Consider the following 25,870-nt stretch of genomic DNA (forward strand, 5'->3'; position numbering starts at 1 on the left):
AGAAGCAAAAAAAAAGTAAATCAACTCATTGAAATACTCACCACAATACCAATTATATTAAGCGAAACATAATCAAATTTACCGGTTAACCACAATTAATTATAATCATATAACTAATTTCACAATTAGATGAATGTTAAATTAACTATTAATAAATTAACCAAAAAAAAAAGGTGAGATTGGTTAATATTATTAAAAACCATTTCCACATTGAAAGTATTGACTTTTAACACCAACGTACAAATAAATTTAATTGTGATCTATTGATTGTTAACCATTATTACAATCGCCGCCACCGCTAATTCAATTTAAATTAGGTTATCAAATAATACAAAACACCTTTACCAATTATCATAACAATTAAGTTGTTTAAAGAATCAGCAATTACACAATTTAATCAACAACAACAGAAAAAGGGTAAGTTGATTGTCCTTTTTTGGATTAACAAATTTAGTTAATTGTTACTCTTTGATTGATCTCATTTCCAACTAAATAGACACACCGGTAGTTTAATTGTTATTCAGTATGGAAATTTAAATTAACACCATCACTAAATTGTCACATCTTCTTTTTCCTTAATTGTTGGTTAATAATTTCAATTGATAACAAAAGAAAAAGAGAAACAATTAATTTCTATCCCCTTAATTGTTACGATAGAATCTCAATTTTAACTCATTTACTTTTCGTCTCTTTCAGAGATCAGTTGATTTTTCCTTCTCTCTCTCTCTCTCTCTAAACCAACAATTTAATTTAATTTAATCTAATTTTGTGTCTTAATTACAATCAAGATTCCCTTAATTCTGTGACCAACCCAATGTAAGTAATTAATTGATCTTAAACTTAACCAATTGTCACTTGAAATGAGAAACAACCAAACAAAAGTTTTAAGATCCAATGTTAGCCCAAATTGAGCTTTGACAATTAGTTAATCACCATAATCTAATACCATTGTCTTAAGGGAAGGGTAATCTTAATAATCTGACCTTTGTGACCTTAAAGTGACACACCTTATGAGCTTTGTCATCGCCATTTTGGTTTACACCTTTGTCTCTGTTCAATGTTGAATTAAGTTTCTTTCATCATCATCATCATATTAACTTTCTAACAATTAAACTAATTGTTATATAATTTAGTAATTCAGTTTCACCCAATTTTAACCTGTTACCTTTATTGATTTGACCTAAAATTTGGTCAACAATCAGTTGGTCATTTTCATAATAATTCATCTTGAAATTTCAATTTCTTTTCTCAACTTTCTATTATCAACTTTCTCATTACATCTTTCACTCTCTCAATTTGAATTAGAACAGGTAAGTTGTTACCTTTTCCAAGGTACAAGAAGAAGAAAAAAAATTGGTATATTTATATCAATGAATAATGGTAATAATCAAAAACGTGATGGACTATCAATCAAGGATGACCTGATCATCAACAATAAGAGGGAGAGAGAAGTAAAAAAAAACCATCAACACACTGACCCTTACCTGTTGTTATCATTTCTCTATCATTCAGTCAACCATTCACCTTCATCATTAGCATCATTTGATTAGCCAGTGACCAAACCACAACCAACAAAAAAAAAGTAACTTGACCATCAAAAACTGTTCATCTCTTTGCTGAAGTAAAGTGAAAGATTGATACAGAAAAATAAACTGACCATCAATTCATTTTTTTTCTCAATCTTCAACTGAATATAATATATTATTATTATTATATTTTCTACTTGACCATTTGATTACTCAACTATTATCATTTTCATTTTCACTGCAACAACAACAACAACAACAACAACAGCATCTCCATCATGATGGTGAGAGTGGTGATTATCATTGGATAGCGTTTTTTTCTTGCTGATCGGTTCATCGATAATCAATAAATTGGTAATTATTTATACCTTTTGTTCATGATGGTTATCAATTTTTTCACCTTTAACTGATTATTTCATATTCTTTTTCTCATCTTGAAACCAGTTCTTTTCCAAATTACCATCAACATCTCAAACCAAATCAACAAATTGTTCATTCAAAAAGTTTTCTCATTCATTTTTATTCAAACTCTTTTCTCTTAACAATTTTCATCTTCAATCTAATTACAAGTAATTCCTCATTTATTTCCGATTAAACTGTTTCCTCTTTCATCAGTATCAATTTCCCATCAAAAGTGATTAAATTTTAATTCGATTCCTCTTCAAATTGTGCTTTTAATAATCTCTCCTTCTCTCTACAGTTGATTAATAATCGAAAAATAATCATCTCATCTCATTAGAACCTCACCTCATACCAACATCATTCAAATTCTCATCATTTCAATTAACTTGCAATCGGTTAACTGAAATAAGAGAAAACAAAAAAGTTAATCAACAATATCGATAAACTTTTGATAACATTAACCAGTGAAACTTTGATCATCATCAGCAATCAGTAATCATCATGAGTGTCAACATGATGATGAGATGAAAAAAAAATCAAACGGATCACATCATTGAAGTTTCCATTACAATCAAGAAATAATCAATTGTTATTTCATTGTCCAGTCTATTGAATCGTAAACATTACAAAGTTTTTTTTTTCTTTTCTCCATCTTCTTGATTCTGTGAGTCTGTTGAATTTTTTTTCTCTCTCATCTCTTATTTGTGATTCTATTCTTGATTCATCATCGTCATCATCTGATTTTTACCTTTTGTTGCTACAAGAAATTGATACTGATCATTTGAGTATCGGTGAAATAGGAAGAGTTTCAAAATGAGAAATAGAACTCAGTAGATAAGTTCTATCTTTTTCTTTTTCTTTTTTTTTCTTTTTCTATTCTTCATAAAGTTCTGGCATTGACCTTTACAACATTCAGTTCTTGGCATCTTCTCAATATATCAATTCGTTTATCATCATTATCATCATTTCCTCTTCTATTACCGCATCACTTTAACTGTTATTTTTCCGTCTATTTCCTCATCTTCAACCGTTGATTAACTAATGACCAGTAATCAAATATCTTCATCAGTGTTCAAATCAATTTTGTGATACTTTAATTATTATCGACAATATTTATTCATATTCATCATTATCATGTAATTTTGTGATTAATTCAAATCATTCATACAATTTACAAATGGATTAACCAGATTAACCACAATCAACCAAAACTTCAAAACTAATCAACACAAAAAACTATGATCAGATCAAAAAGACATCAGAATATGAATCCAGGTAACTAATTAATTTTTCTAATTTAATTTTCTCAATAACATAACAATCAATAAATTGATCTCTTAATTTCTAAATCCCTAATCAAATGATTTATTGATTATCATTTATATTAGATTCTAATAATAATATTTCCTAATATATTTTGATTTATCCTAATCACTTGATACGGATTATGAATTTAACTTTTTCTTTACCAACAATTAATAATGATAATATATAAAATGATGGACTGATAATCATTTAATTATAAACATGATTCGAGTTGGTGATTAACTGAAATTTTGTTTACATCGTTTCCATTATTTTGAATGTAAAAAGTGTATCCAAAAGTAACAACAATTAAGCTTTACAATTAAAAACCAAACCCATTGAATGTCATTAGGCTGGAAATCATTTATTCATTTAATTTATGGGTTTGTTGTTAGTTAACATCAAATTCAGTTCCTAAACAGTCATTACAATTTAGATTATAATCAAACCTTAATCACTTGGTTAGTTAATAATTGCCCTTATTTTTGGGTATAAATTGAATATTTTACCATGAAAAACAAATTCCTAACCATTGTTCATGATTTGTATTCCAACATAAATAATAATCTTCAATTGTTTACATGATATTATTTATTTTTTGTTCCACCATTTTGATTGTATTTAATTTTCTAATGTTGTTATTATTTGATTACCTGTTCAGTTCTTTACAGGTCATGTTTTCTTCGGCTTCCCTATGCGTCCATTTTGGCCACGCTCATCGCCATTTGTGGACTGGTCATCGCTATGGTCTCATTAGGACAATCGACCATGATAACAGATCGATTGTTGAATGAACTTCTCCACAGGAAACATATATGGTATTGGAATCTTTATTTTTTTTTCTTCAATCAAAATTGTTCAATGAATGTTATGGTCTAATGATCTTTCCAATATTCTGATCGATGAAATTGATTCTCAGCTTGAAATTGAAGCTTTAATTAAATTTGATTCTCTCTCTCTCTCTCATTAGGTATCAGGAAGCTCAATGGATTTACTCATCATTTTCAATTCTCATTTCAATCACTATTCTTATTAATTTACTGATCGGTTGTATGACCACTGGTCGTCGGATAACTCGATATGGTTCGGTCAGTTCTTGTGGATTCTGTGGAAAGTTAACAACAATTCTGTTGAAAATGATCTTCGGACTCAATTATGTTCTATTCTTGACCATTTTTATCTTAACTTTACTTGGGTCAGTTGCTTTGTTTTCCTGTTATATTATGTCTCGTTTATGTAACGATGGGTTAGCTTATTCATCTGATTCAATTTCATCATCACCAATCACATCATTCTCATCATCAACTCCACCAACTACCAATAATATTGCTGAAGTTGAAACAGCTGATACAACACAATCATTGAATCTTAAAATGCTTGGACCTTTATTAGCAGTTCGAGCCAACGAAACGTCATTATTACTTTTTAAAGGACATCGATTGAAAAAATTATGTATCGATTATATTTCCTCACTCTATCTTTACCTGATTCTTACCTTTACCGGTTTCCTGTTACTTACCTGGGGATTTATCAATTTTTTAATCAATCTAAGTGTTAATATGGCTCGAATAACAACCCGACGTAAATGTGCTGAATTAATTTATATCAATAGTCCAGAGATGGCAAATTTTGTCAAGAATATCAACAAAGGAAGATTTTAATCAGTCAATCAATTTGATTAAAATCGGATTAGGATCACGATTTCCAATGATAATTATGATTCCATGACACTAATCATGAGAATTGAACTGATTGTTTTATTTAAAAGAAAATCTATTTTTCTAATATATCATATTGATCTTAATTTTTTGTTTCGATAACAATTAAAGGTTTTACAATTAATTTTATTCCAAGAGAAAGATTCAATCTTATTATTTAATTATAAATGAATTATTATTGATGGAGAATAAAATTTTTGTACAATTAACAGGATTGAAGATTTGAACGATTCAATGTGATGAGAGATTAAGAGATAATCTGGATTAAGATTAGGGATTCTCTTTTTTTGTTAACCTCTTCCAAAACCAAGAATAAAATCAAGGCCAATCTCAACTAATGCATGGAAAATGGCCTCACCCAATCGTCCGAGAAAAAGGTCAAATGAATGTATGAAAGCCCTCGAAGGGTCAACTCTCATTTCAGTGAAAAATGATCTTATCTTACCGAAAAAACCTCTCTCACGATGACCACTTTGACCGAGTGTTGGAATCCAATATAAATCGGGTGACAGTGATCCAGATAAAGGTAATTGGGTGCTAATTGGTGAGGGGTGAAGGGTCATCGGTAGACTTGATGTCAATAACTGTGAATGAAGATGAGGAACATGTTGACCAATTCTTGCGAAACCAGGATTTACTGATGATGTTAGATTAGCTGGTGGATATTTAATTGAATTGTAAGGTAACAATTTACCTGAGACACTATTGATTAACACGATAAGAGTAATTAGATTAATCCATGATGATACTAATGGTGAATTCATGATGAAACAAATTTAACTTTAATCCCAAGCTAATTATCACTAATATTTGACATTCGATGATGATTTAGATTGAACACTTATTCGAAGTGATTTAATCACAATCAACTGATGAAGATTCACTTTTAAAGTGAAAATCGGGAGAAAGAGAGAAATAAATTAAAATAGAAAAGGATTAACACCTTTTAATCACCTTAATTGTTAATCTGATTCTCTATTAGCATCAACCATCCATGGTTAATGTTAACTTTTATCCTCTTGTTCAATATCAACCTCATTAAGCTGATATTCAGTTAAGAGATGATGTTGATGATGATGATGATGATGATTAAGATGATCTGACATTATTGTTACACTTGAAGATGAATAAACAATTAACTGTAATCAAGCAAATTTAGTTAAGGTGAGAAAAAGTGAAAAGATGATTTTGATTGCAAACAATTAGTAGACATTGGAGTCTACTGTTTATCATTAATAGGCCATAAACTGAATTAAAACATCAATTATGGTGATGATGGTGATGATTAAATTGCTGTTTGAATGGAAACAATTTGTTAATTGTAATCACAAAGAGAAACATTCAAATTCATGTAACCAGTAAATCTGATGTTTGTTTGTCTCTTGTACTTTTAACGATTTAGTTAATTGTTAAGAAAGAAAAAGTAATCAATTTTTAAATTGGACGATAATTAATAAATTGTTAACCTTTCTATTTCCATCTAATTTTAATCACTCATCACAATTAAGGTCGATTGTAATAATAATAATTAACTGAGACTAACGATTGATTCAAACTTTCACTTTATCTCCTGATAATCAACTGGTTATTGACCAATTTTAAAGGTGAAAAAAAAAGGTTAAGCAATTAACTAATCTTGTTTCATAAATATCATAACAATTAAGTTTATCTAATTAAATTAAACTTTGATTACGATTAAGAGTAACAAGTGAAATTGGCAAATTAATTAAACATTAAATTAGAATTAAAAGGAGAAAAATTTCCTAATTACGATTTGATTGTTTAAGGAGAAAAAAATTGAATCAATTAATTGAACAAGTCGAGAAGAAAAAATATCAATCGGTTTAATTGTTACAATTAATCAACGAATTGTAAATCAGTTAAACTTTTTCATTTTCCCTCTCGAATGTCACGTGACTTGAATGTTTACATTTTCTGTTTATGTTTTTCCTCAACGTGGTAAAATCATTTTTCTGGTCATTTAATTGTTTTAATTTAGTTTTCATTTTTTTTCTTTAATGGTTTTGATTTAATTGTGACATTTTCTAATTAACGTAACAATGGAGAATGGTCATTCGAAAAAGTCATTAACTGTTACCATTGAATATAAACCGAATGAGAATCCTGTTTATATAACTGATTGGTCTTCAAATGGTATACCAATTAAGGAAAATAAATTAGAGATTTCAATTGATCCTGAAGCCGGTGGTACATATAGATTAGATTGTCGTGATCAATTAACTGATATCAAATATGTGGGTCAACAATTTATTCCTAAATATGAGAAATACATGGTTCTTGTGGTGGAAGGTAAGAGAATTTTTTTTTCTTCTTTTTTTTTATATTTTGTTCAATTCTATTCTCTTTAACCAATATTTTTCTATTCTATTATTTTTTTCTTCTTATTCTTTGTTAATTTTTTATTTTAGATGATAAGGCAACTCTTAAACCGTGTAACTATTTTCGTATGAAACCAAAATTAGAATTACCCGATCGAACTTCTGGAAAAATAGCATCACTCTCATATTCTGAACAAATGGATGAAATAAACGAGAAATTTGGTTCAAAAAAATCGATCCGCCGTATCGATGAAAGGAAAAAGAATGCCATAGCTTATGGTACTGAAGAATATCAAGATATGAAAGAAAAAGCTAAAGAATTGACTCCACATTCGAGTTCAACCAATGTTACCGATGGAACGGATAAAAAAAGCGATAGTACCAATTACGAAGATCCTTTTCTTATGCCTCCTCGAAATGGTTCCGCTACCAGTGTGGATAAAGTTTATAATCTAAATGATATTATGCCCCAAAGTTTAATCGAAAGTATGAAACTTTTCTACGATTTTAACGATATAAAGCCGTTCATTGAATCTCCATTGGTTCAACATTTTGCCACAAAAGCAAAGGAAGACACGGAAAAGGGCAGTTGCCTCTTCTTGGATTCGTTAATCAAATTTAAGCGACTCAAACCAACCGAAATTGGTAAAGTTGAAAACAATGGTATCGATGGTGTTAAATGTAACAATCTTGTCTCAACGATTGTCCAAAATTATTCAATCTCAACAATACGACTTGGTAAACCGAGACGAACCCTTGACGAAAAGTGTAAAGACAAGATTATCCTTCATAGTATCATTTTAAGTGTAATGTTAAACAATTATCGACCTCTACTAATTAGTGCATTGGCTCAAGCATTTCAAACGTCAGTAATTAAGATTAAAAAGTTTGGTAACATTGTTGGTTGTCATGTAGAAATGAATTCAACCAAAACTGAGCGACTTTTAGTTCTTAGGATTCCCTTATATTCAATGGAAAATGAACTTAAATTTAAACGACGAAAAGTCCGATAAACAATAATAACAATTAATTCTGTAATTTATATAATCAAAGTGTAAACAAATTTCCATCTCCAAAGTAAAACTATTAATTATAATCGAAAGGGGCAAGTTCGATTGTCCATTTTTCGATTCTTTGATTTTTCAGATTAAAAAAAAGGGGAAAAAACAATTTCATATTTAAAGAGAAAGACAATTAATTAATTTAACTTGTTTAATTTGGAATATAATATGTTACAGATTCAGAATTGAGAATTGTAATATAAAAAATCATGATTATATGAGATGGATTCCATGGAGGAAACGGAGAAGGAGGGATAATTGAGAGAGAGAGAGAGAGTAAAAAATTGGTTATTTAAACTGATCAACAGAATTTAATTTGGAATCAGCTGAGGATTACCAGCCTCCCCAGCCCCATGAGTCCCATGAATCGTGTTCGCATCCACAATGATCTTTGATGATGATATTTTCACCTTTTCCTTTCTTGCCTGAGGATAAGATTGTTGATCCACATTTACCTTGGAGGACAATATTGTCACCTTTTCCACCGGCTTCAACGTTAATTGAAACACTTAAGAGGACGATAAGGATAACACAAATTAATTTACTGTTCATTTTGATTGTTGATGATGGATAATCACAAGGAGACAATTTGAAACTGAAAAAAGAGAAACAATCGAATAAAAGAAAATTAAATTATTATATTTTTCGATAATAAAAACACTTTGGAAATGTTTCATTCGTTTTCTAAACTTACCTGTTGGTTGTTGTTGTTGTTAGTTGATGTTGATTGGAACTGATGATTGACAGAGGATTTGGATTCTCTTATATATCATTTTCCCTCCCAATCAACGGGCTTAATTGTGAAAACAATTGTAACTAATCAACAGGTTCAACCTTTTTCACTGCGTGTTAACCCCTTTCCCTTTCGTCTTCATTATAATCCAACTGATGATATAATTACGTGATTATTAGATGATAATTTAATTTTCTAAAGAGAGGGAGAAAGAAAAACGAAATCAACAACAATTAAGGAGACAAAATTTGTTACATTAATGAAAGAAATAAATATATAAGCAAAACAAAAGATATCGAGGTTAAGTCAAACAAAAAGAATCGGAAATCAATATATTAACATGAAGACAGAGAGAGAGAGAGAAATATTGTTCATAATCAGGTAATTACTTATTGATGACAGTAATAGATTTTAATTTATTAGTTTGAGTAATTTACTGTTAATTTTTTTAACGGGAAAAATCAGGAAGCAAGGAAGATATAGAGTTCAAAGTGACTCACTTAATTGGATGTAAATTGAATTTACACCCAATCAATGTGATAAAGGTTATAGATTAAGTTTAACTACCTGTTGACAATCAAGAGAAAAGTCTCCCAACAATTAGTCCTGGTTGAAGGCTCCAAATCAATGGTTAATTTAGTTGAACGTAATAATTTATGATCCATTTTTAATAACAAAGAGATTCCAATCAGAGGATTAAACCGATGACACTCACAGGAGAAGATCAATATTAGGAGATTAAGGTAATTACGTAGATGTTTTTTAAGAGAAAAAAGAATTTACTTTTACATTCTTTCCTTTGAAAACCGCTGGTAATTAATTGTAATTAATTTTAGTGCAATTAATTACAATTAAAACGATGATATTGTAAAGAGAAACAAAAAGAAAACATTAATTGAAGCGAATTTAAAATTCTATTGGCTATTGATCGAGCATTTGATCGGTGAAAAAAAGTCTATTCTCAGAGAAGTTTTTTCTTCTCTAATTTTTTCTCAATCGCTTTTCGGTTTGTTTACATTCACAATTTGGTTTCATTATTAATTATGTTACTGTAATTAGAATTGTTTCCATCTATTTTAGTCTAATTAGATTAGCTGTAGACTAATTCGTTTCTCTTGGAATTGATTGTATTCTAAACCTTATTGGAAATTCATCTGAACCTATTGGTCTTCATTTCTTAACCTTCTTATTTTTGGTTTCGCCAATTTTTACACTTCAGGTAAGATCAATGTTTTGTCTTCTCTTTCATTGTGTTAATTTAAATTGCGATTTAAAGTTAATTTAGTTTATCGTGTGTGTTGGTGATGACATTTTCTTTGAGGCTTTTTGTTTCTCTTGTTGTTTTCAATTAGACGAGAGATTGAAAGAAACCGAGAGAAACCGAGAGAAAGAAAAAGAGAGAGAGAGAGTGAGAGAAATGAAGAAAAGAGAATGGATTTTATTTGAATCTATTTTGCTTTCGCTTTTTAATTGTGTAACATGTTAATGATTCGATGATGATGTGATAATTGCTACTCTTTTCTAATTCTATGATTGATTTTGATATTTTGTTCTGTTTGTTTGTTCATCTGTTTGACTAATGAGTCGATTTTATAATTATTTAAATTGTTTGTTATCAATTTTCATTCTTATACAGAGCCTCATTTCCATCAATAATCATTTGGTTTTACAAATGACCATTCAGCTGATTTAAGATCAATCCTTTTGAGTATTGTTTTCATTTTGTATAAATTTTTTAATATTTTCTGTTTTTCTAAATCAATTTTTCTAATTTATCAGACCTACTGGTGAGTCTGTTTATTTAATCAAGTTGTTAAATATGAAAATCTCTTTAAACTAATCATATGAATGTTGTTTATTTTTTTTGTTTCTTTATTTAGATTATGGGAAAATCAGTCGGAAGGAGTCGAGGCAGAAGCCGAAGTCCATCTAGTCGAGGACCTGATGGTAAATCTTCTCGAGCCGGAAGTGGTTCAAGATCACGATCAAGAGGCCGATCTGATGGACGTGCATCAAGGTTTGTACTAAAAGGATTATAGACAATTTAATCAGTTGCAATTCAAATTGTTTACAGTATCACATGGCCATTTTTATGAAATCAATTGGCAGGAACTTGTAATGATAATAATTTGGATGTCAACTTTTTTTTTTAATTTGTTTTCAACTTCGGTGTAAAATTTATCATTCTAATCCATGTTTCATTTCCTCTCTCTTTCTCTCTCCAACTCTCTGGTTGTGTCTCTATTTACACAGAAGACATAGATCTAAAAGTAGAAGTCGAGATCGTAGTAAAGCCCATGGAAGATCTTGGAGATCGCCACCTCGATGGGCAGAAAGGTGGAGTAATGGTCGACGTGATAGATATGGTGAAAGCTCTCGTTCCAGAAGTCCAAGAAGGTATGGTGATGATTTACCTCCCGAAGAAAGAGATCAACGGACCATTTTTGTCATGCAACTTGCTGCTCGTGCTCGATCTCGTGATTTAGAGGAATTTTTTTCCGCCGTAGGTAAAGTAAGAGAAGTTAGATTAATCATGGATAACAAGACTAGAAGACACAAGGGTATTGCTTATATTGAATTTTACGATATAAGTTCAGTTCCCTTGGCGTTAGCCTTAAATGGACACAAACTTTGTGATCATCCCATCATCATACAGCCAACTCATGCGGAGAAAAATCGAGCCGCTGCTTCAACCACATCAGTACAAAGAGGTGTCTCTGGTCCAATGAGACTTTATGTGGGCTCACTTCATTTTAACATAACCGAAGAAATGTTAAAAGGTATTTTCGAACCTTTTGGTAGAATTGATAAAATTGAATTGATGAAAGATCCGGAAACAGGTCGTTCCAAAGGTTATGGGTTTATTACATTTCATGATGGTGAAGATGCAAAGAAAGCACTTGAACAATTAAACGGCTTTGAGCTTGCTGGTAGACCAATGAAGGTTAATTATGTTACCGAACGATCGGATAATATGGTTCAAGGTCCATCGATATTGGACAGTGATGAACTTGATCGAACCGGTATTGATCTAGGAACCATTGGAAGGTTACAATTAATGGCTAAATTAGCCGAAGGAACCGGAATTGAATTACCTAAGGCAGCGGTTTCGGTCCTGCAAATTGGACAAGCTGCAAACGCCTCCAGTAATACCACTGTTGCCCCTGTAATAAATTATAACGATTAATGTATTAATCAGTGAACCAAGAAAAACACACAAATTACAAAATTATTTTGACTAGAAAACCATCAAACAGATAAAAAAACAACAACAACAACAACAACAAAAAGAGACAAAAAGAAATAAGAAAATCGCAAAAAATAAATTCGACATAAACAAAACTCCAACATCTTTGTTTTCTTCTCAAGATGATTAGATTTTATACGCTAAAAAGCCAAAGCAGTTTCTCTTTGGTAATTAAACAACAATTTACTCAAAACACCAACAATCAAACAATCAAGTTGATTGCTAATCACAACGATATTGGAGATTGGCAGTTACAAAATTTGATTTCTTTTCTTTTAATCATCATCATCATCTCTCTCTCTCTCTCTCTCTCTCTTGTTTTTGTATGAAAAGAAATCAATCCATTGTTAATGTTATATATATTATTGGATTCAATGGATTAATTATATTAATTAACAAGCAATTAACACGTTGAATTGATTAAATCGCCTTTTCACTCGAGATGCCGTTTAAAGAGAGTTAACTTTTTTTTCTTGGGTTTTTTTGATTATTTTGTCAACAATTGAATATTCAAACAAATGAAAAGTATTAATTCATAAAATTCATATTCACAATGATTAATTGGGATACAACAAAGTTTAATTCAATTATGATACAATTAAGTTGACACTTGATCACAATCAATGTAAATTAATTCCCTTAATCACTGCAAAAATAAAACCAAAGGCTTTCCTTCAATCAAGTCCAATTGTTTTCGTATTGAAAATTTTGTTGACAAAACAAAAAGTTTAACAACAATCAATTTAATCAACTAAATTGGTGTCTTTTCTTTTTTAATTGTCTACAATTATCTTAATTGTATTGTTTTCAATTTCGATGATATGTAATTGTATATATAATTAGGAAAGAGAAATCAAATGATTTATTATCCTCTCTCTCTCTCTTTCTAAAGTTAATTTAATTGTTACAATTTCGTTTTGTTTTCTGTTTGACTGAATGAGTGACTTAAAAATTAGTTAATTGTTATCTAATCACCATCAGTCCAATATAATTATATATAAAAATAGTCAATTAATATTCTTGGCTTGATTTTAATCGTGAATATTGATCAGTGGAAAATGAATTTGATTAATTATCTTACGAAGAGAAAACAAATTAAAACTAATTGATCAGAATTAGATGTTAATAATTTGATTTGATAAAAAGAATTTGAAAATTAAATCAATGTTCATTTCTCACGTTGATTGTTACGCGTGATTATAATCAAATTGTGAAATCTAATCAATAACTTATTATAAACATTGATCAGAATTGTCAAATTAGAACCAATGATTTAAGATGATTAACTGAAAGATGATTAACCGCCAGGAGAAAATCAATAAATTCAATTTCCATGATAACAATGATAATAATCAACTAACCATAAATGATAATGTTAACAATTAAATGTTAACGATCAGTTGAAACAATCAACAAACGATAACAATAATAATCGCAATCAAATTGAACCTGAACTAAATCAATATCAAGTTGATATTAACAATTTAAAGGTAAAATAAAAGTAAACAAACCAAATTAAAGTAATCAATTTAAATCATTGATCTTTTCATCGTTAATCACTCAAAATTAACTTGATTGACCTTATTAATTTCGTTGACATTATTTGGTTATGTGACAATCAAATCAAAATAATCAATAAAAGTGTGTATTTATATCAATAGGTAAGATGAAGTTGATTAAATGATTAAAACTGTAATTAGATATGATGATTAACTGGAATAGTTGATTTGAAGGAATTAATTTGATTGAATACAAAAAAAAAGTTAATTCAATGTGAACCTCATTGCCTATCAAATACACACACATATTCAAATCAATTTAATCAACACGATCAACATAATATAACCTTGTTGACAATCAGTAAATTGTGATCATGCCCAAAGTTAATTGTGATTAACTAACTAAAAGGGGGGGAGAGTTAACTTCTTTGTTGCCATTAAATTGTTGATACACTTACAGTTTTATATTAGTTTGATATTATTACCTCAACGTAATCATTGTATTGATTAAATTGTTGATTAAATCAATTGATTGTCCATCGTTTTAGATTTCAACTAATCAAAATTACTAAATAGTAAATGGTGATATTAGTTAAACAATTAAGTTTATCGTAACTTAGTTGTTACACTTTAATTGCTACAAGAATATAAGAAATAAGATTATCGGTGATTTGGAACCATTTTTTTTTCGTTGTTGTTTCAATTGTTAAATTGTTGGTGTTAATTGTTAATTCTGATGATATCCAGTTACTGTAATGATAAAGATACTTCCAATCATTCATCATCATCTTCCTCATCAAAATTATATTCAAGATTATCGGTTATCCAACAGAGGAAAAGATTATTACTTGGAGATGATCAAAAGAAATCATCAACAATTAATGGAAACAATTGGTTATCACAATTACAAATTAAACATCGAAGCCTTGCCAATAAATTGGAGAATCAGAAAAGACAGTTAACAACAATTCACAATCAATTGGTTTATTTTGATCTTTCCAATTCTAATTGGATTGAACAAATACCCTCATTAAAGGTAAGTCATTGATTAACTTTAATCACATCATCATCGAAACAATTTAAATTGCTTGGCTAATTAGAGTTAATTAGTTTTCCACCCCAAACAGAATAACAAAAATAGCAAGTAAATTGTATCAAAATGATAATAATTTGAGTCTTTTATATATGAGAAAGATGCAAATTATGATTAGTTAATTAGTGTTTTCTAATTAATCACACGGAAGAAAAAGGTTAAATTAATAGAATAGGAAAGAAACACATTTTAAGTAAACTAATCAAAGTGGAATTGATTAATTGTGACAAAAATTGACAAATTCAGTTGATTGATTAATCAGGGTAAAAATGAACGAGTTAAATTGTTGTCAAGTGATTAAGGAGAAAGGAAAAAGTTGAATACCATTGACAACAATTATAATTATAAAGAAATTGTCTATTAAATTGTGAACAACAATACAAATTGTTCAACGATCCAAGGTAATTAAATTGGTCAAACGTTTTAATCCATTGTTATTGGTGAAAATCAATACTTGATTAGAGTCAATCAATTTAATCACGTTGTTAATAATCTAATCGATTAGAGTCACGTTCTGTTAAATCACCAACACACTCACATTTCAATTAAGAGTAACAACAAAATAAAGTAAATCTATTCACACGAATCTTTGTTTTCCAATTAGATAAAAACACCAACACAATAAACACACGTTTCCAATTAAATTGATAAAATATTAGAATAACAATTAACTATTTTTTAATAGAAAAATTTTAAACTTAATTAATAGGAGAGAAGAGTTTAAAATCACCAAGAAAATCATCTTAATTCCATATACATATAAACCTCAACTCTTTCAGCTAATAAATCAGATCGATGGAGTGAACAATTGTTGATGGAAAAACTTTTCAATGATGAGACACTAAAGTTTGAGTGAATGTCGATGATGGCAGAGATTAAGAGGGAATCTCATTAATTGCCCTTGGGTCATTCTTAATTAGACGAATAAAGATTTTAAACTAAAGTATATTCATGTAAGGTTTTGAATGATTCATACTCATATCACTTGAAGTGTCACTGAGCAAATCAACAATTTTGAGTCAAATATGAGTGATAAAGTTTTGTTCGGGTCATTTTTTGATACTAGAGTCATTGGGGCCATTCATCAATGAATTCGAGGTCAGAACTGAATATCTAATTTCCTCAAGCTTGAGGGTATTTAGATGAACACTTCCAGAGATTCTAACTATTTGATAGGTAAAAGAGTTTTCTGTTTTCTAAGCTTTACTTGGTTGATTGTTGGTTAATTCATAAAGATTGAGATTCATGAAATAAGAAGATGATAAAAGAAAGAGTTTTTGTCTGTTCCAATTTACTATCAATTCGTAGATGAATAAAATCACGAACGTTGCATTTGATTTGTAATTTTGATTGAGACAAATCATGAGATTGATTCTCGGTTAATAATCTTTTACGATATACACAGAATACTTTGGAATTGCAGAACTTCATGGAAAAAGTTTAAAGGTTATTGGGATTAAGAAATCAACTGAAAATTAGTGAATAAGCTGATTTGATGTTTTCTTTTTTCGAAAAAAATTCTTTCGATTTTTTCAGTAAACATAAATCTTAGAGACTTTAATTGTATCGAGTTTGAAATTAGCTAAACTGTCGTATCGAAAGGTCAAAGCCATTTCAGAGAGTTATGAATTAGCGTGTCAAAAGGTCAGTTGAAGATAACTTCATGGAAGGTGCGTATTGGAAAAAAAAGTTTGTAAAGTTTTGAAGTTTATTATGATCGTTGCAACGATTCAACTGAATGAAAGATTTTACGAACTTTTTAAAAGCAAAACTGAATTACCTTTCGATTGTCAGTAAATATTATCGACCTGAGACTTTAGACTTGACCTGAAAAAATTTATTTCTCCATTGGGTTATCTTCAAGTGACCTTCAAGAAACACGAGCTCACCCTTGACCACCACCAATAAAGACAATTAATAGAAGATCGTAATGACTTATGATTCTTATTACTAACAATTAATACAAAGATTCCTAATTAAGCCTCTTTCTATATGCATGTGAATAAATTGTTCTGATTAGGAAACTGCTTTTAATCAATGGGAGGAATTACTAACTTTACGCCGAGAATGTGATGAATTGAAAATCCGTTATTCTAATTTGGATAAACATCATCATGGTCCAATGTCTTCATCATCTTCTTCTTCCTCGTCTTATTCAAGTTCTCTATCCTCATCTTCATCTTTCTCCTCATCTTCCCCTATCTCTTCTGGTGTCCAGCCACCTCCACCACCACCACCTCCACCGCCTCCTCCACCGTTACCACCGCCTCCACCATCAGCAGCAACAACAACAACAACTACAACTTCAACTACAACGATAGCAACATCATCAAACTCTCTCCGTACAATTGGTGACAATTTGACCAACAGTTCATCATTAAATATAACCAACAATGGGTTAGGAGATTTATGGTCAACAACGGAAACATTATCAACCGTTATCGATAAATGTTCAACGGAAAATGTTGACCTTTGTGTCGATGTTGATGGTGGACAATGTTTTCCATCAACCGAATCGAAGGTGATTAAAAAGGAAACTCATGAAATTGATTCACATTCTCCATCGTTACTCCTTCCCTTAGATAAATTGTCTTCATCTTCTCAAGTAGTTACACCATCACTAATTACCACAAACAGTGGCTCCTTTACCTCCCTTGATCCAGGTTACTCAACTCACCTCACTGAGCTGAACAGATCAACTTCAATTACCTCATCAAGATCTGGTTATTACAGTAATCATGATAATCTCAAGTCAATCATGGAACCAGATGAAAGTATCAAAGAGACAACAACTCATGGTAACAACTTGACCTTATGGAAATCTAATGAAGGTAATTCACTGAGCACATCATTTGGCTCAACATCAACAGACAATTATGTTAAATTATCAACAGGAGATCTTGAATCAGCAAGAGAAATGCCGGTCAATTCCGGTATTTTAGAGGTTCCACCGAATCATAATAGTAACACTAATTCAATGGCTCATGAGGCAATTTCAACTGCCAATGAATTAGCTAATTACCTACAATCATCGGTAAAACCTCATGAACAACCTTTACACTATTCTTATCACCAGGAAGCTCATCCTCCTCCTCCACCATCAGCCCATCTTCTCAATCAACACCAATATCGTCGTCGTCATCATTGGTCACCATCATCAATGGATTCTACTTCGATTGGATCGTCAATGTCCATTTCACTTTTATCAACAGTTCCAGGTTATTATCATCATTCGAATGCGAGAACATCTTCCTCTTCGTCATCCTCTTCTTCATCTTCGTACTTTGTTCCGGTCAAGGGAACATCATTTGGTAGAAATGGTTACTCTCTAAATGGTTGGGTAGGTTCAGATTCATCGGAATCGCAAACTTCAAGTGAAAATTGTTATGAAATTATGAATGAAGGTTTCGATCAATGTTCAGTTCCAACCTCAGCTTCACCATCTTCAATTGCTGGACATTGTTCACTGACCAATCATCATGGATCATCAGAGATAGAGATCAATAGAGACAATATTGGATCAACCGAAGGAGGTGAAATTCTGGTTAACGGTACCAATGGAACTGAATCTTTTTGCGAAAATTTCCCACCATCAGCTACACCTTATTCTTGTTCCTATCTCTCACTAGCCCCTGGATCATCAAATGTTATCCCGAAAAGTTCATCTTACCTGAACCATACCAATGGCCGATCGTCTTCCTCTTCGTCATCCTCAATGTCCAATTGTTCAGCTAATTCTAGTCTTACTTTTCTTGGTCGTGATTTCGTTTCAAACACATCTCATCAAGGATCAAATTAATCCAAATCAAAGTCCAACTAATACAATCAAATTAGTTAACTAGTCTACGAATTAATCGCTAATTTCTAATCATCTTAATCTTGTTAAATTTTTCTTATTCTAATTGTGTTAACTTTTCCGTTTCAAGGTTTGACTGTTGATCAGTAAACCAAATTAATATCTTTAAAAAAAACATTATTAATCAACCTAATCCACAACAATCGATTCACTTTTACATTATGTGAAGTGACCAATTAATTAAATGTAATATCTTGTGAACAATTAAGTTTCTAATCAGCCCTTGTCAAACTGACGTCTTAATTAATCCTATTGCCAATGACCGCATTGAAAATTATATTAAAAAGTGCGCAACGTAATCATTAATTGCTACTGGACAATCAATTGATTAAGTTGGACAATTGTTCCTAATGATCTGTGATTAAGTACAATCAATAGTAATTAAAATTGGAGTAAAAAATAAATCGCTTTAATAACAAGAAATAAATACAAATGTTTACAAAAGCGAAAAGATTGAATCATTTTCCTTGACGGAGGAAACGGAAAACGGACTGAGGTAAAGAAGCGGGAAAATTTTTCTCGGTGGGAAAAGAGTAAGAGAAAAATGTCTCTTTCCAAATTAACCAAAAATTCTGTCAACAATTGATCTAATTGTTGACCTTCGAGTGGGTTGAAAATGACCTCTAAAAGTATTGGTAAACCAAGGAAGTCGAGAGATTGACCCTTGTTTAGTTAAATCGGGATAAAGGTCATTGGAATAAAAAACTGGTGATGATAAACTGTTTCCATGTTGATCGGAATGAATTTTGTCACCAAGAATTTGTGGCCTTTGATGGTGATAAACTTTGGGTGGGAAATTGTCTCGTCCAGTCGAGGAATGGTCATCATTTCGAGGGAAAAGTTCTAACAATCTGTTGATTGGCCGAAGAGCGAATGAGTTACCAAGTAATGGATGAGATGAGATTCGAGACGAGGAAGAAGAAGAAGAAAACAAAGAGGGAAACAATTTCGAAGGTGAAAATGATGAAGAAAAAGATGAGGTAAGGGATGAAGGAGAAGATGATGGTGATGATGAAGGAGAGCCAAAGTTTACACTTGCCCCTCGAACTTTTCCAAAATTATTGAGAAAAGTGGCTGATCGGACTGGGTGATAATCGCCAGGAGGATTAGATGGTTTTAGATTAAGTGTTGACTCTCCGGGAGAAGAGGGAACAGAGTTTAGTTTACCCGCCAGAGAATCTGAAGTTAGTGAATTGAAAGAGCCTTCAACTGATTGATCGTTAATTGTTGGCGAAAAAGGTGAAGATGAAGATGGTGGTGGTGGTGGTGGAGAAGATAAGTTATTCACAGAATTGATCTTCTTAATTACAATTGGAGATGAAGATACAGGGGATGAAGGGACACAATCGATGACACTGAATAGGAAACCAGCGATTCCAATGGCACAGATAAGTAATTTTGTAATTTCCATGGTGGAGAAAAGTTGATTAGTTAATTTTTCTGACGGTTTAATGGATTTACAGGTAACGAGAGATTAACATTGGTTAACTGAGATGAATTTGTTCAATGTAATTCATTTTATATCTCACTCATCGATTCTACTCCCTTTCTCTCACTCTCTCAATGCTCACTCGCGACCCCTAAGCCCGAGGCTAAGGCGAGCAAGAGATTAAATTTGTCCAAAATTGATCCAGTTGATCAGGAATTTATTTTCTTAATTCACTTCACCTTCTCTCTCTCTCTCTCTTCTCTTCTCTTCTTCTTTTAGTTAATCAACAAGTTTGTAATTAAATTTAGTTGTTAGTGTTTCTTGTGGCCCCAAATACCGGAAGAAATGAAAGAAAACTTTGACTTTTCTTTTTCCTTGATTTCGGTAACATTAACAATCTAGTTTCTCAATTGCTTCTTATTACCTGGTCATTGGTACAGTTATTTTCTTCTTACTCTGATTTACATTGATTGTTTATTATTCTAAATATTTCAAATCATCTTTAATCTTCATGTTACCTTTATTATCTTCTAGGTAGAACTTGAATTAACGGTGATTGACTCTGATTGTGATTAGTTAATTTCTTTAAACTGGTCTTTGCCTCTCTCTCTCTCTCTCTTTCTTTCTTTCTTTCTTTCTTTCTTTCTTTCTTTCTTTCTTTCTTTCTTTCTTTCTTGCCCTGGTTACTTTCTTATTATGATTATCGATTATCCTAATTGTCAACAATTGGTGGATCATTACCTCCGGGATTAAAGGTCAATTCTGATTGTGATTAACTTTTCAAATTATTAATCTGAGATAAATATATTTAATTCCAAGTTTGATATTCAAAAAGTAACTCATTTAATCGTAAACATGATTGATTGAATAAATTAAATGTTCTGAATGAAATTAGTTCTTATCAATAGTTATCACTAATTGTGATTGTAAGAAAATGATATTAATTTAATGGGAAAAATTACAATCAATGGCTGTTGATTAATATTATTGGCAAATTGAACGATTTATGGATAATTAGTTGATTAGTAGACAATTTTGATTATTCTGATTCCAAGCTTGGAGATAATTGTAATCCAATGTTATTGATTCTTGATCAGAGTTTATTGTAATTGATGATGACGACGAGATAGATTGTTGATCCATCGGTTGATTAACAATATACTCTGAATGTTTTAATTGTTGATTAGACCAATTCTGTATTAGAAAAGGAAAAAGTTTTAAACAATTAATTTGAAACATGGGACATGTTAATTAAGACCAATTACTTACCACAAATGTTGCCAGATAATTTGAATTAAATTGATCACAATCAAGATGATTATCTTGATTATCTTGTAACAATTGAGCCAAATAATTAATGTATCTTAATGCTGATCGAAGTGTATCCAATTTAGATAACTTTGTATCGATTGGTATCCAAGGTAATGAGCTTTTTAATCGTGAAAAGGCCTGAACAATTTAACATAACGAAACATAGACAGACAATTAAAAGAAACGAAATCATCTTGAGGAAAAAATCAAACAATCAAAATCATTTGGAACAATTTAGATTCAAATTGCTGTTGATTGTTTGAGAAACGATAATCTTGATGATCTTGACCATGAATCTATTAAATTGTTACCTCAAAAAATGGTAACAATTAAATGCTCTGTTAAACATACTACTAATTTTTAGTAAAATAGTTTTCCAAATTCAAGCAATTAACTAATAACAACAATCTATTAAAAGATTAATCAACAATTAACTTACCTTATTAAGGATACTCATCCGAGCTCTTTCCCTGGCATTAGCCGTTTTCCTGCCTTGGATTGACCTTTTAGATGAAATTAATTGACGTTTGACCAACAATTTACAATTAACTGTCGATGGTGATGATGTTGATGACGGTGAAGATGTAATCAAAATTGGATGATCACAATTAGAATTAAAAAGACAGTATGAAGATTGATTAGATTCTAACATGGTTGAAATTGTTAACACGGCAAATTGTCCAACGATGGATTAACTAGTCGACTCAAAATAGATCAATTAATTGTCAAACTTTTCTCGTAATTTAAATTGTTTGTCTCTCTCTCTCTCTCTTACTCTCTCAATTGAATATATTCACATTCTCACTCATATTCCCTGAATAACAGATCACTAATTTAACTAATTGAATAATAAAAGATTAAGATGATTAGACGATTTTAATTACATTCGGATAAACAGCGACAATTTAAATGGTCAAACAAAGAGGATAATTAGTTGATTGTTTATTTAAATTGATTCGCGTGCCTTTTTTCAACTCTAAATACAGAGACTGACCAATTGTCGGTTATTATCATTGATTGGTCATCATCTTCATCTTTTTTGTTTACATTTTAGACTCACTTTAACTGGACCACCTTCAATGGCCAAATAACTGACCATAAACTGGACCATAGAGATGACCAGACACAAGAACGACAATTAGTGACCTGTGGGGTCTTCACACTTATCAGAAAGATATTTCAATTTCTCTAAGTCTTTTTACTCTCTGATGACCATTGTCCAGCTAAAGAAAAATCCAAGAATAATAATCTCATGAAAAGAAAACAATTTTTAATTACAACAGAAAATTATCCTATTAAAATGTACTTTAAATGAGTAACATTTAATTTTCATCTTCATCTATTTTTGTATTTCATCTAATTGCTGGTTATCCATTAATTAACTTAAAATCTAGGTAACTGGGTAAGAGAATTAACAATTTAAATGATTGTGTAAATTGTGAGAGTCGTTGGTCATCTCAATCTCTCTTATTCGTGTCAACCTTGACCGATACTTTTTAGAAAAGAAGAAGAAATTTAAATTATCATTCTAATGATAATCTTCCCTTTTTCCTTATTATAATCATCTTCTTTTAGCCAACAATCAATCGCTCTAATTGTTGTTGTTGAACTGCTCTAATTGTACAGCGACTTATCATTTCCGTTATTTACTCTAAACCCATTACCATTATCACCGTTAGACTTAATCAACATGATGTCCCTTGTTTAATTCACTATAATTTAGGACAAAAACAACAATCGAATCACAATTAAACTTGTAATTATAACAAGAAAACACTGATCATGATAATCTTATGGTAACGGTAAAATTTTCATATACAAATGATCATGAGAAACTTTTCCCTGCGATTTTGTTAATTGTTATCATGAAAATAACAATTGGTAACCACAATTCTGTTAAATGCTCACCGGTGAAAATGATAATCTTAATCATGAGTTTGCTATTATTTTCTTGAAGCTTTGGTTCAGTTGAGTGGACAGTCGGTTTTAGTAGAGGGTCAGTTGGTTGGAATCATAAATCCATGAAGAGACCCTGTAATCATTAAGGTTACCAAAGGGATAGTTGTTATCACCAAGTGATGATGGTCAACAAGATGAAGAGTAAATTATTTTAATCGATGTTGATTATCATGTTAAAATGTGTCATTTAAATTGCTACCTGAGTTTTAGTATTCATTATGATTTCTCTCTCTCTCTCTCTCTCTCTCTCTCTCTCTCTCTCTCTCTCTCTCTCAATTAGACTGACCATCGATGCATTGGTCGGTTGGAGTTAACCTTTGACCATTGGAGGGAAACATTTCTTGTTTTTTTGGCTGTTGGTGATTATGATGATGTTGATGATTGTGAAGATGATTAAGAAGATGAGCTTAACCTTGATCTTCGAAATCAGTGGTGTATGACCCTTTATAAAAAGAGTGACCAGCCCCATTAAACGGGATTTCGTTTCTAAGTTTCACTCAGATCGTTTCAATTTTTTTCTTCTCCAAAATTCTAACGATAAAAAGTCAAGTGAATTCTAAAAGTGAATTGTAATCGACATTTTCTCTCTCTCTCTGTGTTATCCACTTTGTGTCCAGTGAAATATTGATTGTTATCAATTGGAAAATTGAAAAAGTTCAATAGTTAATTAGATCCAATTGAAAATCAAACCATGAGATCGAAATACATTTACCGTTCATTGATAATCTCTTTAGCTTGTGCTCTTTTAATGCCCGAGGCTTCAGCTGGTTTATTCAATCGTTTACTCTACATGATGATGAGAAATCGTCGTCGGCATTATGTCCCATTTCCGGTTTCGTAAGTTCATTTTTAACAATTAATCATGAAGAACCAATTGATCAACAAACACTAGTTTCCATTGATAATCTAAATTAATCGTATTTCCTTGATTCTGCTCACTTGGAATTACTAATTGCTAATTACTTTTTCATCAATTGTCTCTATCCTTTGAATACAATTACAATTAAATATTCACCTGATTGTAATAATCCTTGTTAATACCATGAGATTATATAAGTTGCCAATTGAAAGGGATTAAAATCAAATGTATCTTAATCCATTGTGATTACTTATCTGAGGTTAGAATTATCTTGATAAATTGTCAGATTATCCAACTGATTTAGTTGATCTAATAAATTGTGATCGAATCAAATGAAATCAAGCATTTAAGCTTAAATTATCTTTAAATTGTTACGTATGCAATTTACTCTGATGTTTTATTTTCATGAGAACAGATTAATTGTCTTTCATCATACAACTAATTTGATGATGATGTAAATTGTGACGTTGATTGCGTCATCATAATTTGTGAGTGTGTGTGATGATTGTTTTGTAACTATTTAGATAGAAATTAATTAATTTCCTTTTCTCTTATCACAATTAGATTATCACCATTCTCAAACTTTGGATCATCAACATCCCCACTCACTGGACTTTATCCTCTTTCCCTTTCAAGTCTAAGTAATTCAATCGCACCTTCAGCGGCCGTTTCAGCCGCCGCGGCGATACCTTACTCTCAATATCTGTCCAGCTTAGCGAGTTACAGTGGATTAACTCCCGTCTCACCCCTTGGACCCTGGGGCGGAATTAATCCTTACTACAATTACCTTAATCTGGCCGATTATCCCGATTATCGTAGCTACCCAACGATATCCAATTATCTTCCACTTCCAACCTACACTCCGCCAATTTACACTTCACCATCATTTCCAGGTAAACAAATTAAGATCCATTCCAATTAATCAATATATTAATATAATCGACTAATTGTCATCATCATCATCATTTTAATTTCTCTTCAACAGCTCTCAATGTGAGCGATATCAAAGATGATAAAAAGATATCAACTCGAGCCGCTGCTGCGGCCGCTTCGAGTTCAAGTTCCCCCACCGGGTTGGCTTATAATATCCAGGGACAAGATCGCAAAGAATTGTTGACCAAATTAAAATATTTCGCAAATCACCGGCCAACGGGGGCCAATTACCGATCACCAATTCTATTCCCAGAACCCGATGATTTAATTGACTCTTTCAGATGAACATAATCAATTTCTTTTCAACATCTTGAATGTTTACTTATTTATCTTTATTGTAACAATTAACCTTTTCAATTGAATTGTCATAATAGACAATCAACATCAGATTCTACTAAATCATCATCTTCTTAATCAACTTGATTAGATTCTAATTATCGATTAGCTGAATTGCTTATTATTTAACTCATTTTGTTTTGTTTCCAACATTGGATTAGGTTTTTCATATTCTTCTCATTAATATAATTGTTTGTATTATTTTCACACCAGAAACTTAATTCAAGTTCAAAAAATTAAAATTAATTAATTTACACCAGAATG

General features: G+C 30.9%; 6 protein-coding genes and 1 long non-coding RNA gene across 21 annotated transcripts; 5 read left to right on the forward strand and 2 right to left on the reverse strand.

Annotated features, from left to right (window-relative positions):
* Positions 1-200: 200 nt before the first annotated feature.
* LOC128393241 (uncharacterized) lies at positions 201-5,068 on the forward strand. Of its 13 annotated transcripts, none has more exons than XM_053353370.1 (7): positions 202-417; positions 697-816; positions 1,306-1,880; positions 1,971-2,592; positions 2,817-3,203; positions 3,895-4,051; positions 4,204-5,068. In XM_053353370.1, the coding sequence occupies exons 5-7, from the start codon at positions 3,167-3,169 to the stop codon at positions 4,892-4,894; spliced, it is 885 nt and encodes a 294-aa protein (XP_053209345.1). In that variant the 5' UTR covers positions 202-417; positions 697-816; positions 1,306-1,880; positions 1,971-2,592; positions 2,817-3,166; the 3' UTR covers positions 4,895-5,068. The 13 variants fall into 13 exon arrangements, with proteins under 13 accessions (XP_053209354.1, XP_053209355.1, XP_053209345.1 ...); XM_053353373.1 differs by having other exon boundaries at positions 2,978-3,203; XM_053353368.1 differs by having other exon boundaries at positions 1,971-2,016; positions 2,227-3,203.
* Positions 5,069-6,889: 1,821 nt separating this feature from the next.
* Positions 6,890-8,460, forward strand: LOC128393055 (uncharacterized). The gene is made up of 2 exons (XM_053353163.1): positions 6,890-7,261; positions 7,381-8,460. The coding sequence occupies exons 1-2, from the start codon at positions 7,012-7,014 to the stop codon at positions 8,301-8,303; spliced, it is 1,173 nt and encodes a 390-aa protein (XP_053209138.1). The 5' UTR covers positions 6,890-7,011; the 3' UTR covers positions 8,304-8,460.
* A 24-nt stretch (positions 8,461-8,484) lies between these two features.
* Positions 8,485-9,950, reverse strand: LOC128393057 (uncharacterized). The gene is made up of 3 exons (XR_008326070.1): positions 9,652-9,950; positions 9,046-9,279; positions 8,485-8,946 (listed from the first exon to the last, which is right to left on the reverse strand). It is a non-coding gene; the product is annotated as an uncharacterized LOC128393057 (long non-coding RNA).
* A 178-nt stretch (positions 9,951-10,128) lies between these two features.
* Positions 10,129-12,772, forward strand: LOC128393056 (RNA-binding protein 39-like). 2 transcript variants are annotated; one of them, XM_053353164.1, is made up of 4 exons: positions 10,129-10,303; positions 10,721-10,871; positions 10,965-11,101; positions 11,338-12,772. In XM_053353164.1, the coding sequence occupies exons 3-4, from the start codon at positions 10,968-10,970 to the stop codon at positions 12,269-12,271; spliced, it is 1,068 nt and encodes a 355-aa protein (XP_053209139.1). In that variant the 5' UTR covers positions 10,129-10,303; positions 10,721-10,871; positions 10,965-10,967; the 3' UTR covers positions 12,272-12,772. The 2 variants fall into 2 exon arrangements, with proteins under 2 accessions (XP_053209139.1, XP_053209140.1); XM_053353165.1 differs by lacking the exon at positions 10,721-10,871.
* Positions 12,773-14,215: 1,443 nt separating this feature from the next.
* On the forward strand, positions 14,216-19,230 carry LOC128393453 (uncharacterized protein DDB_G0271670-like). Of its 2 annotated transcripts, none has more exons than XM_053353637.1 (2): positions 14,216-14,866; positions 17,142-19,230. In XM_053353637.1, the coding sequence occupies exons 1-2, from the start codon at positions 14,567-14,569 to the stop codon at positions 18,720-18,722; spliced, it is 1,881 nt and encodes a 626-aa protein (XP_053209612.1). In that variant the 5' UTR covers positions 14,216-14,566; the 3' UTR covers positions 18,723-19,230. The 2 variants fall into 2 exon arrangements, with proteins under 2 accessions (XP_053209612.1, XP_053209611.1); XM_053353636.1 differs by having other exon boundaries at positions 14,217-14,866; positions 16,944-19,230.
* Positions 19,231-20,309: 1,079 nt separating this feature from the next.
* On the reverse strand, positions 20,310-22,659 carry LOC128393458 (twist-related protein-like). The gene is made up of 3 exons (XM_053353641.1): positions 21,959-22,659; positions 21,478-21,657; positions 20,310-21,402 (listed from the first exon to the last, which is right to left on the reverse strand). Exons 1-3 carry the CDS (start codon positions 22,169-22,171, stop codon positions 21,223-21,225), a joined length of 573 nt encoding a protein of 190 aa, XP_053209616.1. The 5' UTR covers positions 22,172-22,659; the 3' UTR covers positions 20,310-21,222.
* Positions 22,660-23,379: 720 nt separating this feature from the next.
* LOC128393456 (uncharacterized) lies at positions 23,380-25,860 on the forward strand. Its single transcript, XM_053353640.1, has 4 exons — positions 23,380-23,619; positions 23,759-24,315; positions 24,902-25,230; positions 25,323-25,860. The coding sequence occupies exons 2-4, from the start codon at positions 24,170-24,172 to the stop codon at positions 25,553-25,555; spliced, it is 708 nt and encodes a 235-aa protein (XP_053209615.1). The 5' UTR covers positions 23,380-23,619; positions 23,759-24,169; the 3' UTR covers positions 25,556-25,860.
* Positions 25,861-25,870: the final 10 nt, after the last annotated feature.

This window comes from Panonychus citri, unplaced genomic scaffold (assembly GCF_014898815.1).
Source record: "Panonychus citri isolate SS breed McGregor unplaced genomic scaffold, ASM1489881v1 Contig00138, whole genome shotgun sequence".
In the NCBI taxonomy this organism is placed as follows: Eukaryota; Metazoa; Arthropoda; class Arachnida; order Trombidiformes; family Tetranychidae; genus Panonychus; species Panonychus citri.

Excerpts from the sequence above, each read along its gene's own strand:
- LOC128393458 (XM_053353641.1), bottom strand. The coding sequence starts at position 22,171 with ATGTTAGAATCTAATCAATCTTCATACTGTCTTTTTAATTCTAATTGT. Across the intron at positions 21,658-21,958 it reads GGATGAGTATCCTTAATAAG|GCCTTTTCACGATTAAAAAG; the intron begins GTAAGTTAATTG and ends TAAATTGTTCAG. Across the intron at positions 21,403-21,477 it reads ATTATCTGGCAACATTTGTG|AATTGGTCTAATCAACAATT; the intron begins GTAAGTAATTGG and ends TTTCTAATACAG.
- LOC128393055 (XM_053353163.1), top strand. The coding sequence starts at position 7,012 with ATGGAGAATGGTCATTCGAAAAAGTCATTAACTGTTACCATTGAATAT. Across the intron at positions 7,262-7,380 it reads CATGGTTCTTGTGGTGGAAG|ATGATAAGGCAACTCTTAAA; the intron begins GTAAGAGAATTT and ends TTTTTATTTTAG.
- LOC128393453 (XM_053353636.1), top strand. The coding sequence starts at position 14,567 with ATGATATCCAGTTACTGTAATGATAAAGATACTTCCAATCATTCATCA. Across the intron at positions 14,867-16,943 it reads AACAAATACCCTCATTAAAG|GAAACTGCTTTTAATCAATG; the intron begins GTAAGTCATTGA and ends TGTTCTGATTAG.
- LOC128393056 (XM_053353164.1), top strand. The coding sequence starts at position 10,968 with ATGGGAAAATCAGTCGGAAGGAGTCGAGGCAGAAGCCGAAGTCCATCT. Across the intron at positions 11,102-11,337 it reads TCTGATGGACGTGCATCAAG|AAGACATAGATCTAAAAGTA; the intron begins GTTTGTACTAAA and ends CTATTTACACAG.
- LOC128393241 (XM_053353379.1), top strand. The coding sequence starts at position 3,167 with ATGATCAGATCAAAAAGACATCAGAATATGAATCCAG. Across the intron at positions 3,204-3,894 it reads ACATCAGAATATGAATCCAG|TTCTTTACAGGTCATGTTTT; the intron begins GTAACTAATTAA and ends TTACCTGTTCAG. Across the intron at positions 4,052-4,203 it reads CTCCACAGGAAACATATATG|GTATCAGGAAGCTCAATGGA; the intron begins GTATTGGAATCT and ends CTCTCTCATTAG.
- LOC128393456 (XM_053353640.1), top strand. The coding sequence starts at position 24,170 with ATGAGATCGAAATACATTTACCGTTCATTGATAATCTCTTTAGCTTGT. Across the intron at positions 24,316-24,901 it reads TATGTCCCATTTCCGGTTTC|ATTATCACCATTCTCAAACT; the intron begins GTAAGTTCATTT and ends TATCACAATTAG. Across the intron at positions 25,231-25,322 it reads CACTTCACCATCATTTCCAG|CTCTCAATGTGAGCGATATC; the intron begins GTAAACAAATTA and ends TCTCTTCAACAG.